General features: G+C 36.2%; 1 protein-coding gene across 1 annotated transcript; it reads left to right on the top strand.

The window, feature by feature from the left end:
- The first annotated feature begins 3,928 nt into the window (after positions 1 to 3,928).
- Positions 3,929 to 11,456, top strand: WNT9B (Wnt family member 9B). The gene is made up of 4 exons (XM_072113635.1): positions 3,929 to 4,067; positions 8,280 to 8,536; positions 8,720 to 8,985; positions 9,732 to 11,456. The coding sequence occupies exons 1-4, from the start codon at positions 3,988 to 3,990 to the stop codon at positions 10,188 to 10,190; spliced, it is 1,062 nt and encodes a 353-aa protein (XP_071969736.1). The 5' UTR covers positions 3,929 to 3,987; the 3' UTR covers positions 10,191 to 11,456.
- Positions 11,457 to 11,804: the final 348 nt, after the last annotated feature.

The raw sequence follows: 11,804 nt of genomic DNA on the forward strand, positions 1-11,804 counted from the left end.
GGTCTCATTCTAAGAGCCCCCCTTTTGTTATATTTTTCAGCTTGTGGTGCTATTTTTGATTTATATAAAACTACTAAACTATTAAAAGAAAAGATGTAATTACTTTGGCATGGAGATTTCTCATCATTATTTCAGCAAAAGACAGTATGATAGATAGATAAAAAAAAGGTAGATTCCAGAGCAGCACAGCAACAAATTGGGTGCAGAAGCCGTAGTTCCCTTGGCTGGGGTCCCAAATATATGTTCAGTGAAGAGGCAGCACTCCAGGGAATGTGTGAAAAGGGCTGTCTTTATTCCATCAAAGTGACATTTTGGTGTAATGCTACACCTTTTTGAAGCATAAAGTGTATAACACCACCAACTATTTAAAGACCAACAGAGTCCCTGATTGGTCAATTACAAAGTGAAAATACAACTTGATACATTGTGCAAAGTCAACCAAATTATATAATACATAAATCTGTATGGACATTACAAAGTGTCATTACATTTTTAATGAACGATATACATAGTGCATACAAAAATAAGAGCAAGTCCCGCCCATCGGTGTGTTGACCTAACCGGATGGATCCACCTGATAAAACAATTAACCGGAAGTGGGATGTGCACCCACCAAATAACGGGACAAGTGTGCGGGCATATTCGGACTGCCCGGCAACAAAGGCGTATTATGAACAGTGGAAGTAGCAGTGTCCATCTTGGATCAGGGCAACCCAATGTTTCTAGGACCAACCACGAAGATATACAAGGTAAGTATTACAATCCTGTTGATAATAGCGCACGTAAGCTGGGTGAGCATACATAGTGAGTCCCCAGCATCAGCAGGACTCACTTAGTGCCAGGTACCTCCCAATCGTCACATAATCCATCAATTGACAGACGTGTGGCTGGAAAGGGGATACGGTACCGAAAATCCAAAAACGTGTAGTCGCCACAGGGGATAACGATCCCACCTCATATTACTGCCGTGATGGTCCATAGAGTTGGTATTGGGCTGCATACGAAATGGAGCATTTTTGGATAGGAGACGTGGATACAATACGGTCCATCCGATGGGGGTCTTGATGTATGTCTTGAAATCTGTAAAATTAAAGACATAATATATTAGCTGGATACATGGATTCTCTAAATTAGTTACAGTATAGAGGGGAGAAACAAAGAAAAATGCAGGAAGTCTCAAGTGTCAATAGTCAACCATGTGTTCACAGTCTAGATGATACTCACAATATTGTATTCAATCTTCAGACCATGCGGTTGCAAGGTATTGAGGCGATGTCGAATGCAGGTGGAGGTGTGAGGCTTACCAGCGGATTAGCACCCCCAGAGATGTCAAGGCATCTAAAATGACCTTTCAATGAGCCAAAGAGCTGTTCTAGGGACCTATTTAAATTAGAAAATGATGTGATTAAAACTTTAAAGGACAAGTAAATTTTTGCAAACAAACTAGGTCATAAATCATATAAAAACATGATCAAAAAAGCAATGTTTTTACTTACCACGTAGAAGATAATTTCTGAATGGGCCTTTTGCATATGTTATTCCATGGACACCCAACCATTTGAACATTAATTGAATGGGACATTTTTCAGTTTCTAAACAAACTCTCCTGATCTGCAGGAGGGACTAGTGCAACATGAGTGCAATCCACTATGTCCAGCACATTTGTGCACACCCATTTCAAATAGAATATTGGTTGATTATGTTGATTTAACCACAAAATTAAATTAAAACACAAACCACCAAAAAAAATTATATAATATTATATATGCACATAATTTCATTCCAAAATTTTAATTTATATTCATTCAATAACATTTCTTTATTGCAGGAATAGTCCAAAAACAGGGATGAAAGCAGCCAAATGGCTAAAAAACAAGCAAGTCCCAGAGAAGGTAAGAAATAACAATGTATGTTTTTGATAAAAGTTACAAAGTAAAAAACCAAGCCAAATAGCAAAAAAGGAGTCTCAAATTATTTTTTAGCATTAATCACAAAAACGTTTTTAATTAAAAAACAATGGTCTGTTGACAAACTACTGATAAGGATGATAAGGCAACAGGTGATCTCACCACTACAAAAATTTAGTTACATGTATTTAATTTTTAATGCAAAAAAATGTCCAGTAGGGGTCAGTAAATTAACACAAAACCTGATAAATCTCAGGCTTGAAATTGTGAACCCCCCCCCCTTTAAAAAAAAAAAAGGTCTTTAAAGAAATGTTACTGTGTAAAGTTGAGGAAGTGAGGTACATGCTCCAAGTCAGCAATTCTCAAGAATCTTGCCAAAAGACTAGAACACAAATTTGGGCCACACCATGCACTGAGGCAAATACAAAACCGTTTCTCAGATTTAAGATTTAAGTCTGGGATCCAATAGATTATTAATGTATTAATATTTAAATAAAATACAAAATTATGAATTGTTCTTATATACATTTTTTGCTTAATATAAATATCCCTCTCCAAAAAACATTAAAAAAAGGAAATCCAACTAAAGATAATCAACAAGAAGAATGAATGGATTACATGTCACAGGTAAGTAAACAATTAAAAAAAAATTATATTTGTTATTGATTTTTAATATTACAGAACTCCACAGAGGAGACTTAAGAATATGTAACAGCCAGATACAGAAATACAACAAAAACACAGTAGTTACACAAAATAACAACACAGAGGCGCTAGATATCTGCTGCAAATTACTTAAAGAAGTATGTGAAAAAGTTGAGGTGAAATAAACCATATTTTGACAGTTTGATTAAATTAACTTAATATTTTGTTTCATTTTTCAGTGCAAATGCAACAATTTTGAAAAGAAAAAAAATAAATAAACAGTCCAATTTTTCAGCTTTGGTTCAAATGAAAAAATAAATAAAATATGTTTGTGATTCTGGGTTCTATACGTTTCCTCTGAAGTGAAGTATTTTTGCACTATTATTTGAGACATTTTAAAAAGTCGCAGTTGATAAATTGAGCAACAAAGTAAGGCAACATCTGGATTACAAGGCGTACCTCTAAAAAAAAAAATCATGTGCCATGTATTAAAAAAAAATGCAAAAAAATTGCAAAAAAGGCATATATTTTGCAAAAATACAACACTAAAGGCAATAAAACCCCAATAAATCTGTCCCATGGAATACAAACAGATAGACAAGTAAATCGATAAATACATTTGGGATTTGTAGATATATTAAAGAGAGCATTGTGGACTAGAAATAGATAATAGCTAGATAGATATGAGATAGATATATAGAAGGATAGCTATAGGATAGATAGGACATGAGAGAGATAGATAGATAGATTAGAGAAATCCAGAGCAGCACAGCGGGTAAGCGGTGGGTGCACAATCATAGGTTCCGTGGACCGTTATATAAAAATCCAAAAATAGGCAGCATTCCAAGGAGAATTCAAAGTTCAAAGGTGAAGTTTATTCCAATGCAAAAGATAGATAGGATATGAGAGAGAGAGAGCTACAGAATAGGTAGATAGCTACATATTAAATATAGATCATTATATAAAAGATAGATCAGAGAAAGATAGATAAATAGGCAGATTTGAGATGGAAAGATAGATATACATATAGATAGATAGATAGAGAAATACATATATAGAACTATTAGATAAAAACTATGTGGGAAATAGATAAAAATTAAATAAAAAATAGGATTGATAGATATGGGAGATAGAAACAAGTTACTAAATAGACAGATAATCAGATACTCTATAGATTATAGATTCCATATGACAGACATACAGGGTGTGTATATATGAAGCTGTACATCACACACTCACTGTCACCAGATGTGCATCACTAACCCCGCCCCTCTCTACACACCTTGATTGCTCATCCAACCAGAATATGGGTGTGCCAGATGGCAGCCAATGGTCTCCAAGGTGTGTACAATCCCTTTAAACTCAGCAGTAGAGAGCAGGGCAGTGATATGAGCCACAGGAGGAGAGAGATGAGGAGGAAAGCCAAGTGTGCACCATGCCGGCCGGCCTCCACCTGCTCCTGGCCGCACTGCCCCTCCTCACCTTTCTAGGACAGCCTGGGGATAGCTACTTTGGGTGAGAAAGCGCTTGTTCTCCTGTGCTGTGCAGCCAGCTTCTCATGTATTTCCCTGTGCTGCTTGTAGCTGACTGTGTATATGTGTGTATGGAGGTCATCTGGGTGAGAACTGTAGGTTGTCATGTGTTTTTAATTCATTTTAGAGATGTATTTGGGGGGATCTAAGTAATAGTGTCAGTATTCCCTGTGTGAAGATTACACATTTGTGTTCTAGCATGCCCTTTCTGGTTATTATGTATAGATGTGGGGGAAGTACAAGTCCCAGTCCCCTCTGTGTCAAGAGCTGTCATCTCAACCTAGTATAAAACTACTGGGACATGTAATCCTACAAGAAATAGTGAGCCACAGGTCACTGCTCTAGAGGAACTACAAATATTAACATGTCATATATAGGCATCCCCTACAATTTAAAGTTATTAGTATTCTGAATACCCCTGGGGGACTACAAGTTCTTCCCTAAGAAGTTTGCAAACTCTGGAAGATCAAACTGTTTTATGTGTTCTATAAATCCTATGTAGCATAACTGTTATTACAAGGAAAATTTACATTAAAAAGAAATGATTTGCGAAGCTTTTATAGTATTCCTTACAACTATAATATGCATAGAGCAAAAGATAAGTGGAAAAAAAGATGTTTGTTTAAAGAGAAAACATATATATATATATATATATATATATATATATATATATATATATATATATGAATTGCTACATTCAAGTGTTTGATTATATCACCAATATTAATTCAGGAAAGAGTATGCATTAGCTTCAATATAATCATACATAGGGATTTAATAATAATAATAGTAATGGTAATAATAGTTAATAAGTTTTAAAATTAATAAGTTATACAAAAAATATCTAGAACTTTTGTACTCTTTCAAACGGTTATGGTGACCTGATAAATACATATTTTCATCTTCTTTTCTCACACTTCTGTCCCAGAGATTTCCCTTTCCTGTTTTCTCAATGTTACATTTTTTCCTCCCTGTCTAGAACATCTCATTGTCTCTCACTCTTTAGTAATTTGTGCTGGGCTGAGAGACCTTGAAATGAAGATATTCACCCCAAATATTTACATTCAGATCAGATAATATGGGCAGTCGCAGGTGATGGGAGAGAGGCACTGATATAACCAGCTGTACACTATGTGTGTGTGTCTGTTAAAGTGGAATAATAATAAAAACATTCACTGAACTTTTAACATAAAAACTATGAGGGCTGAGTTACCAAATGTGGTAACATTCAACATCTACATAGAGGCAAATTCTCTTCTCCACCTTTCCCATCATAGTAGAGGAAAAGTGTAACCAAAAATAATAAACCTTCCCTGTGAGAATTTTCAGTGAATGGAGGGAAAGAAAAAAACATGACATAGGCCGAATTTCAGTCTGTTTGACATTTATATTTAGAAAAATACAGTTTTTTGGTCATTGTTGCAGAAATCTCTGCAAATGGAAAATCAGCTTCATACAGCTAAATGATTTTAGCAGAGCCTGTAAAGATATGTCTATCAAACAAAGCTGAGTTAAAAAGTATGAGAAAATCTTTAAAAAAATAATATTTAGCATTTATATGTTAAGAATTTCTACTTTTAAACTATAAAAATACAGAGGATAAAAAATAAGGCCTCCCTTGAAATAAAAAGCTTAAAGAAGCCTTGATACCATGTGTACAGGTGGTTATAATAAAATTGACAGATACGGTACCTTTTTTTTTTAAAGAACATTTTTAGATGAATGTAAATATAATAAATTATTATTTTATATACATATAAAAAATATATATAAATACATTTAAATATGGAAATATATGATCTTTTGAAGAAATTGTAAACTGATTTTCTTGTTTTTTTATTTTACACAATTGTTAATATTGTTCAAATATTCTGCATATATATGTTTTATTTATTTAGAGAGATTTTGTTGCGCGAACAATAGTTTAAGCAGGTGGATTCATTCTAACTTTGCTATTAAGTATAATTTGTGACAAAAGATAAAGTAATACAGTACAGTTAAATCTTGAAATAGGAAAACTAAATTGTTAACCCAAATCCCATTCCCTGATGTAGTGTCCCAAAAACTCTGAAAATCCTAATTTAACCAAGGAAGGACTAATGTAACAGCTCCTGTGCCTTGCAATGTGATTTCATGCAATAACTAGTTACAAAAATCAGAATTTGTATGTACATCCCAGTTATTTCAGTGTCACATAGCACAATATTGTATGTAATTTTCTAAGATTTAGGGGAGAGTCTTCTGTTTGTAAATGGAAATTTTAAAATTGTCATATAGAATAATATCACATGTGATTTCACAAGTCTGTAGGACAATATGATGGATACTTTTTTGTGATAATTTTATGAGAATGGTTTAAGATTATTTTTATTAATGTCTGTGCTGATTGCATGAAACTTGTATTGCCTGTACATATGTAAATCTCTGGTGTGTTATGGAGCGTTTGGACATTTTAAATGATCATGCACAGAAAAAAGAAATAAAAACAAAAAAATGTATTATATCAGGAATATCCAACACTATAGACTTTTATTTATGTCATTCTGGTTTCTAAGTTATTAGTAAAGGTTCTTGTATAGGGCATAGGAAACAATTACTTATTACTACCTGTTACATGAAAAACTACAAACATCATTGTAGATACTAAGATACTTAAAATATAAAGATTTTATGAAGAAATCGCCCACATTAGTCTATACACATTAGTCACTATCTCTATTATGAGGATATAAAGAGCATACAATAGGTTAACAATCACACTAGGGGACCCATAGGGGATATGACTTCTCTAAACACTTATTTGTAGTTGGGTTTGAACCTGGGCTCCAATAATAGCCACAAATCATAGTTTTACCCCCAGTAAATCTGGGGTTACCGCACACCAGTAGGACAGCATGATCTACATATACAATAACTCTCTGCTCTAAACTGAGATATGGAAGGGCAGCAGACATTACTTCTACTTTTCAGATATAAATGGGCTGTATTTTGACTTCCATAACACACTGTACTTGAACAGGGCTGAGCTACAATACTTTATATAATATTATTATCATGTTCATGATTACCAGATGGTAGATTATAGACATCTTACATGTTCTGTAGTATAAGAATATCTTGTATGGCCCTAATGTAGAGAAATTTTAGAACTATTGAAACAAGCGTAACAGTGCATGATAGGAATGGCCATGAGATGCTCCCATTGGCTTACATTGAACACAGATGCATCTGTACTCAGGAGAAGCTGGGTGGTGAAGCTGAGCAAGGGAGGGTGCACCTGACCTTATGGCCATGCCAATGGTGCACCAAAATTATATAAATAAAAATGATTTCTCTGCAATCAAGCTAAATATTTAGCAAGAAAAACATTGAGGTAGGTCACATCACCTACATATGTTTGGTTTATATGTGACCTAGGAACTGACTCAAGTATGATAAACCTTATATTTGTTATCCATGGACTCCTTCCTTCTAAAATCAACATTTAAAATTTATCATAATGAGCCAGAAAAGCCATGGGAGTTGTTATCAGAGCCCCTTCATGTCGCAGCTTCACATGCTGTTACAATGCGCAGGTGCATGTCTCCCCCTACCCTTCGGCTCCCTCTGCACTTCCCCACACAGTGTAAGGAGAGGAATGTTCCTGCACAGTGTAACAGCTTGTGAAGCTACAACATGGATGGGCTTTGGTAATGCGGCTCCAAAGCCCTTCTGCCTCATTAGCATAATTAAAATAGATTTTAGAAAGGAGGTAGGCCATGGATAACAAATATAAGAAGATAAACACAGTCACTGTGCCTGGATGTATGAGTAAACGTCCCTGGTTTATCATGCTGGATTTCGATGGTAAATTTTCTTTAGGCAAGATGGAAAGAAGAGCTAGTAGACAACCACAACTACCAGAAAAGCAACCAGCGATCTGCTGCATCTGCCCCAAAATGGATAGATAGAGGCCTTTTCTAAATCTGGTCATGTATGAAAAGACCTCTCTCCAAAACTGATTGTGGACACGTGATAAAATACCGTTTCCGTTGGATTGATAGAAGTATCATCCCTGATTTTATGAGAATAAAGAATGCCCTATTTTAAAGAAATGGTTTCTGCAGATAGGAAATACTCCGAAAAGTGTGCCACAATGACAATGTGGCCATGTGTGATACTAATCCATAACCATCAAATCTTGTACTCTCCACAGGCTAACTAGCAAGGAGTCGCTCTCACACTACACTTCCCCTTCATCTGTCGCTGCCAGCAACCACAATCGACCACACCTCAAACAGTGTGACCTGCTGCCCCTCACTCGTAGGCAGAAGAGATTGTGCCGAAAGGAACCGGGTTTGGCAGAAGCACTTAAGGAAGCTGTTAGACTGGGCATCGTGGAATGCCAATACCAACTGCGCAGTGAGCGCTGGAACTGCAGTCTACAGGGCAGGGGGAGTCTCTTGAAAAGAGGTAAGGGGTGGCAAAGGGTGCCATTTCTATCACTTAGGGTGGGGGACATAGAGGGAAACTTTTATGGGGGTTGAGTGTCTTTGTAATGAGCCTGGAATAACTTACACATTAGATGACGTTATATATATATATATATATATATATATATATATATATATATAATCATATGTTCTCATTTCCCAGGATTTAAAGAGACATCATTCCTATATGCAGTGTCTTCTGCTGCTTTGACTCACTCGCTCGCCAAGGCTTGCAGTGGCGGCAAAATGGAACGCTGCACATGCGATGATTCTCCAGGGCTAGAGAGCCAGCGGGCATGGCAGTGGGGGGTCTGTGGGGATAATCTACGCCACAGCACCCGCTTTCTTCAAAACTTCTTGGGCCAAAGAAAAGGAGGCCGAGATATGAGAGCTAAGGTGGATCTGCATAACACCAATGCTGGGATTAAGGTGAGGAGAGCCTAGAGAGGCCATGTTACATTATGCATACAATATAACCTACAAGTAAACCTCTGACAGGATACACAGTAAACCACTGTAAACTGGGCACGAGTAGAACAAAGCTGCTGTCATTCATGTTTATACCGTACACATCTGGATAAGAAAAGCATCAGAGCCGAGATCAAAACCTAGTTAACTCTCAACATAGAAGATTTATATGGAGATAATCTAAGTAAATATACAATTATGTAAGTGCATATACTCTATGAAGTAGCTACTACTTCATCACTCCTTGTAATCAGATTTGTGTCCGACTTATAATACAGAGACTTTGTAAAGGAGCAGTACATAGATTTATGAATCTTTTACCCCCTAAAACCCTGCCATAGAAATTATGGGGGAGATTTATCATTAAGTTCTTGAGGTAAAACTGTCTAGTTGCTCATGGAAACCAATCATAGGTTAGCTTTAATTTTAAAAACGGCTGTGGGAAAATGAAAGCTGTGCTCTGATTGGTTGCCATAGGTAACTAGAACAGTTCTGCTCTAAAAGACTTATGATAAATCTCCCCCTATCACTTAATATGTTTGGAAAACTGTATTGTATATAGTACAATCTGCTTTAGTTGTAAAGTTAAACTAGTCAGAGAGTCAGAGATACACTGTTGAACAGGCTGACCCTAAATTTATACCTATTTTTATTTGAATGTCAATTATGTAACTCTGTCGAATAATGTATTATGTTGTTATCTTTAGGCTGTAAAAAGTGGTCTGAAGACGACATGTAAGTGCCATGGAGTGTCTGGTTCTTGTGCAGTTCGCACTTGTTGGAAACAACTATCCCCTTTCCATGAGACAGGAGCTTTGCTCAAAGCAAAGTATGACAACGCAGTCAAAGTCCTGGGAGCCACCAATGAGGCAGTAGGAGGCCATGAGACTTTGGGACATTCCTTTGCTGGACGCTCCCCACGATCTACTGACCTAGTCTATCTAGAGGATTCTCCCAGTTTCTGTCGTGCCAGTCGGTTTTCACCTGGTACGGCAGGAAGAGTGTGTTTGCGGGAGACCACCTGTGACAGCCTTTGCTGTGGAAGAGGATACAACACTCAAAGTCGTATGGTCACTTTTTCTTGCCACTGCCAAGTGCACTGGTGCTGCCATGTGGAGTGTCAGAAATGTGTCCAGCAACAAGACACTTATACCTGCAAACAATGACACTGAATTGGAGGAGAGACGTGACACCATAAACTTAACAGAGGTGGTTCCTCTCAGTCTCTTTTCTTCCATCCAACTAGACTATTACATATTCTGTCCAGTAATGTCTGAATTCATGGACCATGTTCTACAATGGAACGACTTTTCAGATCAATCTATTCTATTGTTGCCATAATTGGTGGATAACAGATCTATCCGTGCCATATTATACTTTCTTATATGTCCCACCATCTGCTGAACACTGACAGATTACATATATAATGCAGACTCTTAGTAAATCTGCCTCCAGTATATTTCACTATTCCTAGGCCTACTACTAATGCACAGTATTTTACTGTATACAATTAAATTGCTGGAGGGTTCAAAGTGCAAGAGACAGATCTGTCATTCATGTTTCTAGCAGTGGATTCCAATAAGAACTTCATATTTCTCTTTCAAATTTAAGTAGAACTATACAATATGAACTATACAAAATGTTTAACCAGTTCAAGTGCATTCTACAGTGGAAACAACTGTATAGTAGCTGCTTTTAGTTTTACCTCTTAAACCTTTAGTAACAACTTATGGAAATCTGTGTATTTAGCTGGACAGGCACTTCCTAGAACAAAGGCACTTGGCATTCTTCACCACCGTCTGGTTTCTCTGACCATCAATAATACAATATCACTAGAGGAAGAATCATATGACAGTAGGGCCCTTTCAAATACAGGGGAACCAACTAACATATGGTGGTGTCAGGTCCATTAGTATTAATATGCAGAATTAAGCTTAAAAGATAGAACTGTAAATTCAGATTTATCAGGGTAAACATTTTAGAGCGAAAAAGGAATCCTGTGTCTTACAAAAATGTCACCACATACACAATTTTCTTATGGGACAACCAATAATATCACTTAAATACAAAAAATAATATGTAAAAATCTATTCAAGTGCATATCTGTTATTAGTTCTCAATAATAAGTGCCAGGCCTTAACCTATAAAATGATAGAGGCCTTAACTTTCTACCTCGTGTGTACAAGTATTTAAGTTATTTAAAGCTGCAGAATTCCCGCTGCTTGAAGCCACTCCCTGTCTACTCTAGAGATTTGTATATAGGTTTTGGTTTTTCATTCTATATTTATATTTTTGCCACTATGTATATAGGAGACGCTGCACTTCAGATCTGTTTATATATTGCTCCAATATAAACTGATTTTTTTTTTTGTATTTGACGCTGTATTTTTATTGTTTCAAATAATAATATAATATTTTTCAGTATTTCCAAAATGTCCAATGACTGAAATCAATGTATATTAAAAGAAAAAAACACTCATATGCATTTTATTGAAGATGTTCCTTTGAGCTACCCCTAATAGGGGAGTTTACTATTAGGCCGGCTCCCTAGGACAGTTCTAGGGAGCTCCGTTGCCCGTCAGATTTATTAAAGTGGCTTATGGCCCTTTAATAAATTTGTTTGCAGTGTTCTTATGCTATGTTTGTTTTCCTGGACAATCACGTAAAAAGTTGCAAAATGCATTAAAAGTCTCTGCATATACACTGGGGGATTTGGGGGGTTATGGACTATACTCAATTTGCGCCAAATATTGAACATAAACAGAAAGTCGCATAACATA

Source organism: Engystomops pustulosus, chromosome 6, assembly GCF_040894005.1.
Source record: "Engystomops pustulosus chromosome 6, aEngPut4.maternal, whole genome shotgun sequence".
NCBI classification, from domain to species: Eukaryota; Metazoa; Chordata; class Amphibia; order Anura; family Leptodactylidae; genus Engystomops; species Engystomops pustulosus.